The sequence below is a fragment of the Hemibagrus wyckioides genome, linkage group LG14 (assembly GCF_019097595.1).
Source record: "Hemibagrus wyckioides isolate EC202008001 linkage group LG14, SWU_Hwy_1.0, whole genome shotgun sequence".
In the NCBI taxonomy this organism is placed as follows: domain Eukaryota; kingdom Metazoa; phylum Chordata; class Actinopteri; order Siluriformes; family Bagridae; genus Hemibagrus; species Hemibagrus wyckioides.
Genome location: NC_080723.1, coordinates 17,573,390 through 17,590,527, shown reverse-complemented (window position 1 = coordinate 17,590,527; position 17,138 = coordinate 17,573,390). Strand labels below are relative to the sequence as shown.

Below are 17,138 nucleotides of genomic sequence, written 5' to 3'. Positions count from 1 at the left end.
GAAAAACTGCTTAGTTTTGTTTCAAAGTGTTGCAGCAGTAAACTAAATAAGTTAAAATACTTTATAGGTTTGCATGTTTTGGTGGCAGTACTTAAAATTAATACCTAATCACCTGAAAATGCAGGCAACATACGGCACTGGTGGATAATGTTAATGACCAGCCAAGTATTATTATAGCCATGCTCGTTAAAACATGTGAGAAAACAAACATGATGACTAGAATAAACAGATTTAAATGAAATCTCTGCGTAAAATGCTGACTGGCTTCCAAAACAAAACACAGCTCATTTCAAGCCCTGTTTGCTTGAGCTGGAGTTTTCGTTGTTCACCTGAAATCTCTTAACAGCAACAGTGGCCTCTGATAAACCACGGACTGCCAAGGGTGTAATCTTTAGGGAAAAAGTCATAGAGTTGAAGACGGCTACGACGGTGAAGGCCTACAGACACGAACAGAAACACAGAAACCACATGAGCAGCAGAGAACGGGTAGTTGGTTGCTGTTTGTAACTAAGTACGGAGTGTATCATTTGGAAAGCGAGCATACCTGTGCTGCAGTGAGATCATTGCCCAGAGCCATGTGTAGAGTGAACGTACACACGCTGGCAACCACAACAATGACTGGAGCCACGCCAGTGGTGAGACTGTGAACTAAACTGCCTTTTTCCAAGATTTTCCTCTCCTCTGCTCGAACCTCTAAAAACATGTCAAGAAGAGTCAGAATGGAGACAAACCTACTTTCATCTGCAGTGCCCAGAGTGCTGTGAGATGTTCGTTTATAATGGCCAGAAGTTGTTCCTCCTGAACATAACACAGACAGAGAACCAGAGACGGAAGACTGATCTTCATGCCTCGAAGCCCTAAACTAGAATGAAGTGCCTGATGACTGTTGTGAGTGTTGGAATGAAGCACCCAGCAGCAGCCTTCCAGCACTATTGTAGTGTTTGTCTTCTAAATAGCTATGAACAAACCAATTGGTTGGATGACGGCCAATTTCTCCTTCATCCATCCAAAAACAACCCAGAGCCATGGCCATAACCTCTACAAAGGCTCAGTGCATCATTTCATGTGTTCTTGTAACTCAAGCACAAGGCACTGCGAAATAAAAAGTAAATATATGCTTAGAATGATAGTCCATATAGTGCGAGAAAGGTAATTGAAGACAATAGCATTGCTCATGACCGGGCCTTATTGATCAACGAAATTACACTAAAATATTAAAGAGGCTAATTACGTCTTAAATCAAAGGTGCCCAATTCAAGTCCTGGAGGGCCAGCATCAAGAACAGTTCAGTGATTTACTTTACTCACTGCACCAGTTAATAAGTAGGTGTGGTAGAGCAGGCAAATCACTAAACTCTGCAGGATCCTGTTTCACTCCAAGACTGAAGATTTGCATGTCTGTAGTTCCCACTGTACACCAGCTCCACTGAACAGAATGTAGGCCAAATTCCTGAATTGGTAATTAGCTGATCAAATGAATCATCTATAATGAAAACGAGTTGTCAAAAGTTGCACAAGTGGAAATAACTTCAGCGGTAATGATAGTAACACTCGTTCATACGAGCTCCTAGCCTTCAGCTATATAAATATATGGCTGATAATGGGTGATCAAGCTATTATCATTTTTCCAAATCATGTATTGACTTCTCCTTACATGAGCCCTTGCAGTAAGTTTGTTGGAACTATGCTAGACTTCCTGGTTTATTTAGACTCTGGCTCTGAGCCTGTAGATTTAGTGTCCATTAAATTACCAAGTAAAGGCTGGATGTGTTAAATAGGGTTATCGATATAATTGACAAAATAGCACCATTGTGTTACACCATTGTGACTCTGAGCCTTATGGCTTCCCACTCTCTGGAACCCATCTGTTTAATTTCCAGCTTCTGTACTGGATAATGGGTTTCTACTTTTTGTTAAATCTTTTTCTTGGGTTAGATTCACCTATTCACCTGGTTATATTTCCTTGTATGAGCCCATTTTTAAATATAATCTCTTTCTCTCTCTCTCTCTCTCTCTCTCTCTCTCTCTCTCTCTCTCTCTCTCCATCTTAGCAAGAGATAATATCCTGAATTTAGTAAAATGTACTGTCTATCTATCTATCTATCTATCTATCTATCTATCTATCTATCTGTCTATCTGTCTGTCTGTCTGTCTGTCTGTCTGTCTATCTATCTATCTATCTATCTATCTATCTATCTATCTATCTATCTATCTATCTATCTATCTATACATACATATAGATTACAGTAAACCAAATCTAAAATTATTTGTAGCATTTCTAGCATTATTTATTATATATAATAGCATTATTTTTACTATTTTAACATCTTTCTAGAAAAATAATACAGAATTTTTTTTTTTAAATAATCTGCTAATAGCACAAGAAAATATCAAGCTGAGAAAATGAGTAAAATATGCCTAGAAATAGGCTTATTAATCCCAGATTTGTTTTCTTGGTAATCTTTTTATAGGAAATACCAGCTCATTTTGACTATATTCAAGATATTTTAACTTGAACTAAGCTTTACCTTTAACTAGGGATGGTTAAAGGTAGAGATAAATAGTAACTTTAAACTTTATCATTTTCTCTATAGAAATTTCTATACTTCTGTACAGCTGCTTTAAGACAAAGACCATTGTTAAAAGCGCTAAACAAATAAATTGAATTGAAAATGCAGTGCTTTCCTGAGTGCTGCTTCTGGCCTTATGCCTGTTCCTGCACTTTCTGGTTCTGCCCCTGGCCTCTTTTACCTGGTGTATAAATGTGGATTTGGCTATCTGAGTCTGCCTGTAACCTGAATCTTCAGCTTTGAACTTCCACAGTGATTATTGAAAAGCCCTGCCTATCACTCACATATATTACGGCCACCTTCTCCTCTAAGCTGCCAGCTAAGTGAAATCTCTCCTCAGACATTAAGCACCAAAGAGTGTTAAATGCTTTTTAAATTAGCCCTGTAGCTCAGGGACTTTAGAAAGCCCTGATTGATGGAATATTCAATGCAGGAAAGCCTCACAAAGACGAAGGTATCTCAGAAATACTTTAAGATGCCGATGGGAAGAGAGAAATGGTGTAGATGCCTTTCTGAGAATCTGAGAGCATGGAGCCTCAGAGGGCACTCGTGGCTTACTTTGGACGTTCCTGGTGAAAGCTGATTCCCAGCAGTACATCTTAATGAACTTGATGCTGCTGAGGATCTCATTCATCAGTCTGACGCGCCGGTCTGTAACTACCACGCATTTCTTACGGAAGTGGGCTGTCAGCCGCGAGGCCAGCATCTGCATGAAAGGACACGGTGGACATATGAACAAGGAGTGGATGTGTGTTTGAACAGAACAGATATATTTAACTCACAGGATCATTTAGGTTTTATGCAGAGTTCAGTGTAGTAGTTGTGTCAATACTACTGTAGGAGAAAGTTCTCCGTATTCATATTCCGTAATGCTTATTTGTGCTTTCCAGTTGCTTTCTCAGTGGCCCATGCAGAAGATTAAAATGACCTGCATGCACCAGGCAGCAATGTTTATTACCTAGCTGATTTTATGTGGCTCACTAGCACTCGCTTGATGTAAAATTGGACCTCCTTATAAAGCAGAAGCATAAAAATATATGTATAGGTTGACTATCTAGGCTATATGAGGTGACCCATATTACATCACTTCCTTGATATTAACTTCTACAATATTTATATTATTGGATCTACATCACTAAAGCTTTAAGCGCTATGGCAGTCTAGCACATATAGCCTTATGTGTATTGCGTAATTACTCACCATTAATGGATAGAAGATGATAAAGGTCATAGAACCAACAATTGCTGTCGGTCCCAGGAAGTAGATGTTGTAGCACATGGTGAGAAGCCCCATCAGAGGTCCTCCACCCAGTAAGCAAGCCGCTAATACAGCGTCAAATAACCGCTGGCCATCGCTGGAGCAAATGTTTATCAGCTTAAAAAAACAGAAATCTGGATATGAGCTCGAATCAAACTGTAATCAGGGCAGATAAGTATTAGCATTATCTTAAATGTAGGTCTAAATGCACATTTAAAGAGTTCACTTCTCAGCTTATTATTTTGCCATTTACCAAAACACATAATCTAGTATACACAACTGACTACATGTAGTGCAGTGATTAATGGAGACAAAGTGGCAGTGCACATTAGATGATGATAAAAAAACAATACAGTAAAGTGGACAGAACAATAAAGGCAAACAAATGCGGAAAAAAACACACAATATTAAATAAACCACATAACAAAAAGATGCATAGAAAAATGCTTAATCAGAACTAGAAGATTAAGAAGCTTTTAATAATACTCTGGCTCATATATGTGTTGTTCAAGTATTTTAATGCTTCCATTCCATGTAATAGCTTTAGCTAGTTTCTTTATTATGGGCTTCTGTTTAATTTTTCAGGCCCTGAAATTAGCCCAGCCCCCCTAAGTTGAAACTCTATCACTTTTGTGTCGTATACACTTCTGACACATGTGGTGGCAATGATTTCCATTTTAATTGCAATTCATCCTGCATGCAGCATAGGTCACTGAAAATTACAAACTGCCCCTTTAAGACTAAGAAGAAAAACAATACAGTATGTAGACAAATGAAACAGCATGATGATGCATGCAATATATGTATATAGTATGTGTCATAAACATGCATTGTGCAGCATAGGATAGGAAGCAAGGACGTTTTCTCACCTCCCCTGTGCTGATGTCTTTAGTGCTGCGCAGACGTAGGATTTTGTCAAAGGCAAACGTGAGCGCTGCCCCCCGCAGGCGTGCAGCTGTGCGGTAATTAATAGCCCACACGAACGCGATAGTCCATGAGCGAATCAACTCGGTGAAGAATATACCTCCAACCAAAGCCAGGCCATATGGAAGCCACACCTCTGAACTCTGAGCATACTCCAAAAGCGCTCGGATCAGCAGGGCCTGCAGGAGACACGGCACAGTGGGAACAGTGGGAAGAGCAGAGATCAGAGGTGTGAAGGTGTTAAGGTGACTGGATATGTGCTCTTCCGGGGAAAATATTTCACTAGAGGGTTACATTACAAACAGTGAAACACAAGTCAGGTCGTCTTCACTTTCCTCTACTGCTATTACTAATTATTTACATAATACATACATTCAAACACGTAACTGACCCAATGGTAAATAATTAGTAAAATTAAATAATTAAATTTTAAATATAGTTAAAATTATATAATTATTATAGTTAAAGAATAGTTAAATAATAATAATAATAATAATAATAATATTCACATCCTATATGGGTACATATGTAAAGCAAAGTTGCGTTCAATAATAATAATAATAATAATAATAATAATAATAATAATAATAATAATAATAATAATAATAATGATTATTCAGAATACGTTAAAATACACAATAAAAATATAATTTAAACCACATTTAGCCTTTAACACTAACATGACGTGGCAAAAAAATGGGACAGGAAAATTCCACCTGTTAGAGATGGCTGATTTTGTCATATAATTTATTCAAGATGTCAGAGGGCATGGCAGCAGAGAAAAGCTTATATAAAAGTAAGTTTTACTGTAAGTATAAAATAAAATAAAATAAAATAAAATAAAATAAAATGAATAGAGAAAAAACAAAAATAACTGACATAAAACATGCATTCTTTCTTGAATAGTTTTTCCAACAGGTTTTCTCAGCTACTTAAAGCTGAAACCACAGGTTAAACCTTTCTATTTGATCATGTTTATGACCTTTATATCACTTGATTACTAAACCAGTTACATTAAAGTTTTACCCACTGAGAGAAGAAGCTTTATTGTTGTACAGATTGCTAGCTGTGAACATCACCTAATAGAAGTCAAGGTCAGATGTGAATAAATAAATCAGTGAATAATCAACCCTTCACAGTGTGCTACTCTCTGTTCATTTATAAAAACAGATTTCATACAGAAATATCTAACTCAGGTTGATGGCTTTCAGTCTCATGCGTTATTTAGTTTTTTGAAACCACTTTCTTTCACAGCGGAGCAGCTCCTCTCCAACCAAGCTGAGATTCACATGATTTAAAAAGAGCTCTTGAACTGAATTCTTTACTTATTATTATACCTTATTATGCTGAAAAACAAAATAATGGTTAAAATGACCAGTGATTTGGTTCAAGATCGTTATTATTTATCCACTATTATCTGTTATTATACCATTTTAAAAAATAAGTTATTTTTGGTGCACTTGATTATTTTACTCATTTAACATATAAAAGAAAGCAGATTTGTCTTTCAGACGGAATGTATAAAGCTGATACTCTAAATAAAGCTACGCCTTTCTCAAATGTGAACATTATTAGGCTAACAGTTAAATCACAACCACATAGATAGACAAAACACATGAATGTTATTGCATCAATAACTATTTTTTAATTCTGTAATACATTACTGTTAATAAGAACTACTGAGGTTTAAGGATCAGAATTCCTGGTCTGTGGAATACATAATAGAGTTAAAATCAGAGGTGGACAGTAAAGAAGTACATTTACTTGAGTACTGTACTTAAGTACACTTTTTGAGTATCTGTACTTTACTTGAGTATTATTTTTTCTGGATACTTTTTACTTTAACTTCACTACATTTGAAAGACAAATACTCTACTTTTTACTCCACTACATTTCTGTCATGGTCATTGAGTAGAAATTATTTACATTAATCATAGGATGATTTTTTTTCACTCTTGTAGCGTCACGTGTTGTAAAGTTCAGTGGTTTTCCATAATTTTTTTAACTCAATTGCTCAGTTGATCAATTTCTGACAAAATGGATGAAGATATGCTTTGTATATTATACACCACCAACACATTGGTAATGATGTCAGTTAACACACAAAAACGTATGCTGTGTCCAAATTCTCATACTATGTGTCCTAAATAGTATTCAAAAATAGAATTAGTATGCCCCAAATCGTAGTATACTGAAAAGAGTATTCCAAAAATTCCTGGATGTTCTACTACTTCCGGTAGAAATTCAAAGTGCAGAACAATGCACACTCTAACGGGTAATATTGCCCACAACGCATTGCACACAGGAGGGAGGAGCCTGGACAATGGTGTAAATGCATATTAAAACGATGTAAATGAATTGTGGAAATATATATAACTCTTTGTTAAAGCAGTGTTGCTGTTGGGTGGTTGTACAGCTACAGTTGTGTAGCTGGGTTTTAAAGCAGATTAGATTTTTTTTCTGACCAGTCTTCATTTACAGACCATTTGATTGAAATGTGCATGAGTGGATACACATAGTTGTGTACAGGTATATCTCAAAATTTAGAATATAATGAAAAAGGTCAATATTTTTTGTCACTCAGATGAGAAAGTGAAACCCATATATTATATAGATTCATTACACATAGAGTGAAATATTTCAAGCCTTTATTTCTTGAAATTGTGATGATTATGGCGTACAGATAAGGAAAACCCAAAATTCTGTGTCTCAGAGAATTAGAATATTGTGAAAAAGTTCAATATTGGAAAGTCATGGCGTCACACCCTAAATAGGCTAATTACCTCAAAACAACCTCAAGACTTGACAGTTGTCCAGAAGACAGTCATTGACACCCTCCACAAGGAGGGTAAGCCACAAAAGGTCATTGCTAAAGAAGCTGGTTGTTCACAGAGTGCTGTATCCAAGCATATTCATAGAAAGTTGAGTGGAAGGAAAAAGTGTGGTAGGAGAAGGTGCACCAACAAAAGGGATAACCGCAGCCTTGAGAGGATTGTCAGGCAAAATCCATTCAAGAATCTGGGGGAGCTTCAGACGAATCCTAGACATGGCCTACAAATGTCGCATTCCTCGTGTCAAGCCACTCCTGAACCAGAGACAATGTCAGAAGCATCTTACCTGGGCTGTGGAGAAAAAGAACTGGACTGTTGCTCAGTGGTCCAAAGTCCTCTTTTCAGATGAAAGTAAGTTTTGCATTTCATTTGGAAATCAAGGTCCCAGAGTCTGGAGTAAGAGTGGAGAGGCACAGAATCCATGTTGCTTGAAGTCCAGTGTGAAGTGTCCACAGTCAGTGATGATTTGGGCTGCCATTTTATCTGCTGGTGTTGGTCCACTGTGTTTTCTGAAGACCACAGTCAACGCAGCCATCTACCAGGAAATCTTACAGCACTTCATGCTTCCTTCTGTTGACAAGCTTTATGGAGATGTTGATTTCATTTTCCAGCAGCACTTGGCACCTGCCCACACTGCTAAAGGTACCATAAGCTGGTTCAATGACCATGGTGTTACTGTGCTTGATTGGCCAGCAAACTCGCCTGACCTGAACCCCATAGAGAATCTATGGGGTATTGTTAAGAGGAAGATGAGAGACACCAGACCCAACAATGCAGATGACCTGAAGGCTGCTATCAAAGCAACCTGGGCTTCCATTACACCTGAGCAGTGCCACAGGCTGATTGCCTCCATGCCATGCCGCATTGATGCAAAAGGAGGCCCAACCAAGTATTGAGTGCATAGAAACGAACATACTTTTCAGAAGTCTGACATTTCTCTTTGAAATATCCTTTTTTATTGATCTTATGTAATATTCTAATTTTCTGAGACACAGAATTTTTGGTTTTCCTTATCTGTAAGCCATAATCATCACAATTTCAAGAAATAAGGTTGCTAGTAAGTATTGCATACAACAATGCAACAATAATAAAACAATGTGTTGACATTTACTTTTGATACTTAAGTACTTTTAAAAACAAGTACTTCTGTACTTTTACTTAAGTAAAAATCTGTCTTTACAACTTTTACTTGTAATGGAGTAATATTTGACCAGTAGTATTTGTACTTTCACTCAAGTAAGGAAGTTGTGTACTTCGTCCACCTCTGGTTAAAATCTTTAAAATAAATAAAAAATGTAAAGTTTTGCAGAGCACACTAGTCACCCGAATACACTCTTTCATGCCAAGCTTGCACCATTAATAAAAAATCAATTAGGTTGTGGAAGCTGGGCATTTTAGCCGACTTTGGAGCTCTGTTTCTGTTAAGATGACGTCTCAAACATCGCTGTAGAGCTCGTTATGTCTCCATCAATCATTTTCTCCAGCTCAGAGAATTTTATTTATTCAATCAAATTTTTGGGAGAATGAAACCTTCTGTTTGTAGCCGTCTAATGCTAGTGTTGTTGCATTGCAGATTCCGAAATAAACTCGGAGCTCTGTCAGTCATCATTTTTATTCATTAACAGAATTTCTTCATTAAAAGATTTTTCCTTCATTTGTTATAAATAATTGAGACACCAGTAACATGAATCAAATTGAATCGTGACCGAAGTGTACTGTTACATCTCTAATTATTGATTATTATTCAATTTAATTCTATTTTATTTCATTTTATTCGTACAGCACTTTTAACAGTGGGCATTATCACAAAGCAGCTTTACAGTTGTTGTTGTTGATCTTTCGGCTGCTCCCTACTTGTGTGAGGGGTCGCCACAGCGGTCTGCACAACAACTTGGCACAGGTTTTACTCCGGATGCCCTTCTTGACACAACCCTCCCATTTTATCCAGGTTTGGGACCAGCACTGCATCCATGCCCATGCCAGCATTGGGCATTGGCTGGGAATTGAACCTGGGCCTTCCGCATGGTAGGCGAGAAACTGAGTCATTTATTATACATTAATGGCATTTGGCTGATGTCCTTATCCAGACCGACTTACATTTATGTTCATTTATGAAACTAAGCAATTGAGGGTTAAGGGCCTTGCTCAAGGGCCCAGCAGTGGCAGTTTTGGGGGTTCTGGGATTTAAACTCACAACCCTCCCATCAGCAGGCAAACACCTTAACCACTGAGCTAGAACTTCCCCCATATTAATTTCTAATGAGCAAGCCAGATTCAATGGTGGTGAGGAAAAATTCCCTGAGACGACATGAGGAAGAAACCTTGAGACCTCATCCTCATCTGGGTGACACTAGAGAGTGTGATTATGAAAAATTTCATTTTTAACTGCATATATTGTTACATTTCATGTTATAGAACATCCCTGAACCTGGACAGCTCATGTTATCACTTATGTTAGAGCGTGTATCCTCAGTCATTCCTTCACTTTCTTTTAAAGTTAATAAGAAAAAAAAGTGGCAAGAAACCAGAGCATACCCAGTCCTAAAGACTTTTCTGAAGAACTGAAACTGGAGACTCCTTACCAAATATATATCATCATTTATATTTCATTAATTGTACAATTCTAATAGTTATGCTTTTATGATTTTGCATCAGTCATGTAGATTAAGCAGGTCTTGACCTTTTTAATTGAATTTCGGTGGCATTATGCAAGCACTAATGCTCTTAGATTCCGAGTGGACACAAGTTAAATAACAAACAGGAAAGAATAAACTGATCTGGTACAAAGTCCAGTAAATATGCACTCCCAGTTCAGTGCAGGTTATTTGCATTAGAAAGTGATTTAAAAGCTTTTAATCTCAGAAAAGGTATTGCAATCAGTCGCTAACAGTATGTGAGACTTCCTCCTTCTAATCAGAGCAAACTATTAAAAGATCATCAACCATATAAAAGTATTCTGAAATCTTTCTCGAAGGTGTGTGTGTGTGTGTGTGTGTGGTAGGTCAGTGTAGGTTGATCCTTAATCATTGCTGTAAGACAGAAGGAGAATAAAGATGGTTGACACTTACAGGTCCAATGAAGGAGGTCACTGTGAAAATGAGGAGAAAGAGCAAAGCCACCAGAAAGCGCGTCCGACAGAACCTCCAGAAAACTCGGCGGAGAGATGCTCCGTCTCTGCCTTTTTCCTTCAGCTCGGCATGCCACAGAGACTGCAGCCTGAACCGTGACACACACAGGCACACACTTCAGCATCAGCGCTTAAATGAAATGAAACACTGCAGTGATGAATGATGTGAACAACAATCACAAGGAGCAATAATCCTTAAACATAAACATGCTTTTATAGAATAAAACATAAATATTTGAAAATCTGCTCTAGAAATCAAAAGGTTATCATATCACTGTTGAGCTTTATATCCACTGGTTACTTGTCTTTATAACTAAAATATACAATACAGGTAAAGAACACACACAGACTGCAGCAGTAGAGCGGGTGAGCCGAATCAATTCAAATCGATTTTATTTGTGTCGCGCTTTGAACAATAGACATTGTCACTAAGCAGCTTTCCCGAAATCAGGATGTAGATTTAGATCCCTAATGAGCAAGCCAGAGGCGACAGAGGTAAGAAAAAACTACCCGAGACGACGTGAGGTAGAACCCTACTCTCCTCCTTTATGTAGAGAGGAAGGCTAATGGTGTTGTTTATCACTGTTACTCAGAAAAAGATGTACAACTTGATTCTGTTTTAATTCCTGGAAGGCCCGCTTATAACTTCTAGGTTTTCAGTCACGAGTGACAAGCAGCTAATGAAGAAAAATGATTGAAACCACCCGTATAGCAATTGCAGTTTTTTTGTTTAATTCTATCTCTACAGAATGTTATTAGCAAGGGGTTTCCCAGAATCCAATTGCATCCCAGCTGTAAGAACAGTGGTCGTTGTGTTCAGTAATGTGGTTCAGTAATGTACAAATGCTTTCTTAATGAAGAGCAAATCAGTCAGAAATCAAGACTCGTATAATTTCCTAACAGAAAATAAGGCAAGGATGTTCTTTTTTAAAAGAAATGTACCATTTTTTATAATTTAACGTAAACTAGCATAAGAAATATTGACAAAACTGCAGGGATTGATCATATATATATATATATATATACAGTTTGACGCTGTGCCCTAGGCACCCAGGGGTGGATTTGTCCTCAATTGTCAATTAGATTTCCTAGCTTTCGATTTTCCAGGCTAGAGCCGAGATTTCGGTCCTTATCCTACTGTTTAATATAAGGCATTTATACCTTCATACCAACACAGTTTCTTTCTCTCTGTCTCTGTATCTCAAACACACACACACACACATTCTTAACATAGCCTGTCTAAGTTTGGCCCGCAGCCAGTAACTAGAGAGTGAGACCTTGAGGCATGACACAGTGAAAAGTAACACCTGTCTCCTCTCCGGTGGCGGCTGAGAGTTTCTCGAACCCTGCTGTCAGAACATTATCTGCCCTTTGATCACAGGCCACACTTCTTGGTAGCTCAGGTCTACGCAGCCTGCCAACCGTCTTGCCGAACTGAACTCAAGACAGAATGTAACCAGTCCAGTTTCCATAATGTAGCTGATCCCTATTGCAAATGAACAAGTTTACTTGTCCTGACTGAGTCAACAATCAGCTCTGAGACTGAAGTAGCAATGACATAACTGCTTAGCAGGATGTTTCAAGGGGAGAACACTCCATCTCTGTCTAATCTCTAAACCTTGCTATTAATAACACCCACATGCCAGATCTGCCCACACCGTGAGAGAGAGAGCTATGAGGCGATATATCCACGATTCTCCAGGGAATCCCACATTAACCCTACTTCTTTTCCTCCACACACACACTCAAGCCAGTGCTTTCAACTTTTATCCAGGTGCCGCTTTTTTCACCTTCAATGTTTGTTCACACTGAAACTGCACTCTGGCAAACATGACAGGAATTCCCGATCACACCTAACCTTCAAACTTTATATTTGAACAACTATATTCACGCTTGTCAAAAATAGACGCAGTAACACTTGACTCCTGTGTCATAACACCGACATGATCGTGTCATAAACATGTCATGCTGTCAGGATGACGGGTATGGAACTCTCTTTTCATGCTGGGAATTTCTGGTTAACACCAGTATACCAGTTAATCATAAGCTGGAGCTTTCAGTAATGCTATTTTGATCAGAAATGAAGGGGTTTGCACTGACATGAGTGGAACTGGGGGTGTATTTAAAATCCACCTTTTTTTTGTTTTATTGCTCCACATGACAGCTTGAGCTCTTACAGTATTATAATACAATGAAAACAGTTACATTTACAGCATTTGGCAGACGCCGATATCAAGAGCCATTTACATTCATTTCTGAGCAGACGAGGTTTAAGGGCCTTGCTCGAGGGCTCAATGGTGGCAGCTTGGTCGTACATGGGATGTGACCTCACAACCTTCAGATCAGTAGTCCAACGCTTCAAGCACTGAGCTATAGCTTCTGAGTGACAGTGACAAGTGACAGAAAGTCAGGCCGCATCACACCAACCTGTTGTTGGTGTTGTTTTTTCCTCCCATAATAGCATGTCATATCATGGTAAACAACAACAACAACAAAAATGATAATAATAGCCTTTCTTCTTCATTACCTCCCAACAATAGTTTATAGTCAGATTTATTTACAGTAATCTCAAAGCACTTTTGTAATTCGCTCTGTATAAGATCATCTACCAAATGCCATAAATATAATTGTAATTTAATTGATTTCTTTTATATCACAATTTCATATTTCAGTTTTACATTTCTAAAAGCAGCAGAGCCTGCGTTATAGTCCTTGCGAATATACACAGTGTAAAATCAAACCTATAGGATCTACTCATGTACATCTTATCTGGGTGGATTTTACCTAGACTTCACTTGCAGATTAAGAGTTAACGTTAAATTTTAATAATTTGCATGGGTTGTATTTACCGTTCTTTAAAATCCCTTCAAAAACCTGCCACATGACATATCTAAATGTTATGTAACCTGACATCAAGTCATCATGTTGTAATCATGTATATTATTATTATTATTATTATTATTATTATTATTATTATTATTATTATGAGATCATTCTTTGGATCATCCGTCCCAGTGAATGAGAAACAACTAATGAACCGAAAATTCAATTATAGCCAGCACTACTCTCATTATAAGGTAGCATCTATGATATATAAGACATTATAACTGTTCTTATAGTGCGTTATTAATACTGGATTCATAGGAAGACTCGTGTTAGTCCTCCCCCTTTGCATAATGTACTGTAGTTAATGTATGTTAATGTACGACAGATGACAGGTCACATAGCAGTTATTAATGCTAATAACATGACACTTATTGTTGTAGGACATATGACTGAAGCGTTGATGTACTTTTGACATGTTCAATCAAACGAACGTGTTCCACTTCTCATAGCCAATGGCTGCTCACCTGTGAAAGTTGGTTTCGGAGGCTTCGTGGCAGGACAGGCCCCAAATGTCCTCCATCACGAGGGATGACGCTTTGTGTGCTTTCCATGCCAATGGAGTGAGCCAGTGCAGGGTCATGAAGGAGAAAAGGCCAGCATTATCCACAGGGTGCTGATGCCTGTGACACAATAACAGCACAAGTTCAGACACACAGCGTGCTGCTGAGAAGAGCTAGCATGGCCTCATGTAAAAGAGTGTTTGAACAGCACTTTTCAGCTTCCTCACAAAAGTATTGTGGTGCAGCAAAAACTTCCACTGAGCTTTTATCAGCTGGTGTGTTCAAACATGGAGCAGACTGTGAGGGGAAGATAAGGGACTCCTTATCATGGCTCATTTAACTCACACCACTTTCAGCTTTCTAGCTACAGAAAGCCAGAAGACGTCTTAATATGCACTGATAGCTGTAGCAGTGTCATCTTACTTGTGTGTGATCCTGAAAGGCTTCAGTAACTGCAAACTCTGATGGTATTTCCCTTGTCTTTTTGTCCCGTAGTCCAGATCATCCTCCACTAGGTCTGCCTGGGTCTCGGGGCAGGACAGGGGCAAACCCTCAACCTGGACAGCAGCCTGAAAGGCATCTGGGTGCATTTCTGCTTTCTAACAAAGACATACAGACACTTAACTCTCACAATGTGACTTCTGTAACCTTTGTCATGGATCAGTGTAAAGCTTCATGCTCCTGAGATAGAGAGAGAGAGAGAGAGAGAGAGAAGAGAGAGAGAAGCCGTTCGTCTGCACGTGTTCACTAACTGCAGACAACTGAACACACCTTGCATGGTGAAGGGTGGTATAAATTTAAAGTGCTTATCTATTTAAAGATAGCAGTTGGCGTCCTCAAGGACTCATGGACTGTAAGCCCAACACACGAGCCTGTCACTGATCTGTCTGTGGCGTAATCTGCGATGACGTCAATTCAGCTAAAAGTATCAGCGGGGAAAATAAAAACAAAAGCTCTGACAAGAAGTTCAGACTATTTTTTTTTTTTTTTTTAATAACAATGCACCTATTACGTAATTATTGATAAAAGATGATGGTTTAAGCGGCGTGGGGATTGATGTGTCAGTGAACAGATATTTCATGATTTTGTCTCATTCAGTCTTCATGCAGTAGCTACTGTGACTGACTCAGTAATAGAAAAAGCGCCACAAAAGTTACGAATGTTAGTCAGGACACAGTCGTGGGAGATTAAAGGGTTGAATGATAAATATTCTGCAACAAGTAATACATTTCCTCTAACATTAAGAAACATTAACTTTTTCTTTGGAGTTTTTTTTTTCACTATTCCAGGCTCCTCTTACCCAACATCCTGTTAGAAACAAACAAACAAACAAAACACACCTTAAGGAAATTTACCTATATTCTCATTTTAGGTCTGCTGGAGATAAAGCAACAAAATTTGCATACTCATTGATGCAAATTTCTTTTCTCTTTTTCTTTTTTTCTTTACACAAAAAAGGAAATGAATTGAAAAAACAAGGTGTATCTCAGCACAGCGAAGGGAAATGAACATAACTGATTTCGCTAACTTAGGGTATTAATGACTTCTTTCACTTCTTATCTTCTTTACCTGTGAAATGATGTGTGAATATTGGATAAAGTGGGTGCACTTCCCTCTTTCTTGCACAGATGTACACAGAGCACACCTAGCTGTTAAACAAACACCGGCTCCAGCTCCAGAACAGAGCCGTGGTTCTCACGGTAAAGTCAAGAGAGGTTTATTTTTATTTTTTATATTTTTTTGTAATTTAATGATGGGATGAGAGACAGATACTGATACGATGATATATACGTAGAGTTGTATATAATAATTAGGATTTCCAGCAACATTTCTGTGATTCTTACAGGAGGTTTAATAGAAATTGCTGGATCATGTTATATAATAAATTATAATTATTTATTTATTTATTTTTAACCCTAAAAAAGTTTACATAGTTGCAAAAAAAAAAAAGTTTTAGGCCACAATTCGTATTTTACTCATTCAATAACAAAGCGTTAATTATAGTAAAATAATTATATTGGTTAATTAATGAGCAACAAATGAATAAAACAGAGAGCTGAAAGGGATAATGTTGGAAAGGGAAATAACTTACATCTCAGACTGCTCCAACCTCGGGAGTTTCACCCTCTTGTCTTTACAAAAGTATTTAAAATAATTAAAAAGCATACAAAAAAATTCCTAAAAATAATATCAGCCCTGGGTTTTGGCTCTTCTTCTCGCTTTTTCAGTTTTATTCTTAGTAATATTATTATTATTATTATTATTATTATTAATATTAGAAGCTGTGCTGCAGTTGTCAGCTCCTTTCCTTAACATGTCACAACTCCTTATAGAAAACAAAAACAAACCTATAGAGCATACTTCCGGTACGAGAGTGAGCCTTCTCTCTAAAATGAATAGAGACATAAATTAAAAATAAAAAATAAAAGCAGAAAAGTCAGCGGCAGGAAAACAGACCGAAGTTCCCAGTCGCACTTTCAGCTGTGGGACCTTCCACAAACGCGCCCGGCGGAATTCCCTATATCAGCGTGACGTCATTCGCCGCCGACCAATCACCACGTTGCTTTGCTTTCGTCGCCGTGGTAACGAGTGAGGCAGTACAGCACGGACTGTTCATCGTGATAAAGAAACAGTCACGTGTACAGCTTTATAGATACCGAGAGACGAATAAGGAACGATAAGAGTATAGGTTTTAATCCCACACTGTATGACGGAGATCAAAACATCACTTTTCAGGTATTACGTTTCATAAAAGGTGCCAATAATTCTGCATATCCCTGTACATACACTACGTACAGGGATATGCAGATATGACCCCCCCACCCCAACCCACTCCCAGGGATATTTTGGATTCCAAGACATTTTGGACAATTCCATGCTCCCAACTTTGTGGGAACAGTTTGGGGATGACCCCTTCCTGTTCCAACATGACTGCACACCAGTGCACAAAGCAAGGTCCATAAAGACATGGATGAGTGAGTTTGGTGTGGAGGAACTTCACTTCACTACACTTGACCTCAACCTGATAGAAGACCTTTGGGATG

At 38.1% G+C, this 17,138-nt stretch overlaps 1 protein-coding gene across 1 annotated transcript in view; it reads right to left on the bottom strand.

The window, feature by feature from the left end:
* wu:fb13g09 (ATP-binding cassette sub-family C member 5) overlaps positions 1 to 16,599 on the bottom strand; it is a 42,465-nt gene extending 25,866 nt beyond the window's left edge. The window contains exons 1-9 of the mRNA XM_058407649.1: positions 16,187 to 16,599; positions 14,518 to 14,693; positions 14,059 to 14,214; positions 10,650 to 10,797; positions 4,696 to 4,929; positions 3,770 to 3,943; positions 3,128 to 3,275; positions 545 to 693; positions 330 to 437 (exon numbers count right to left, since the gene is read on the bottom strand). Coding sequence (XP_058263632.1) covers positions 330 to 437; positions 545 to 693; positions 3,128 to 3,275; positions 3,770 to 3,943; positions 4,696 to 4,929; positions 10,650 to 10,797; positions 14,059 to 14,214; positions 14,518 to 14,684 — 1,284 coding nt within the window. The 5' untranslated portion in view covers positions 14,685 to 14,693; positions 16,187 to 16,599. The remainder of the gene's footprint in view (positions 1 to 329; positions 438 to 544; positions 694 to 3,127; positions 3,276 to 3,769; positions 3,944 to 4,695; positions 4,930 to 10,649; positions 10,798 to 14,058; positions 14,215 to 14,517; positions 14,694 to 16,186) is intronic.
* Between the last annotated feature and the right edge of the window lie 539 nt (positions 16,600 to 17,138).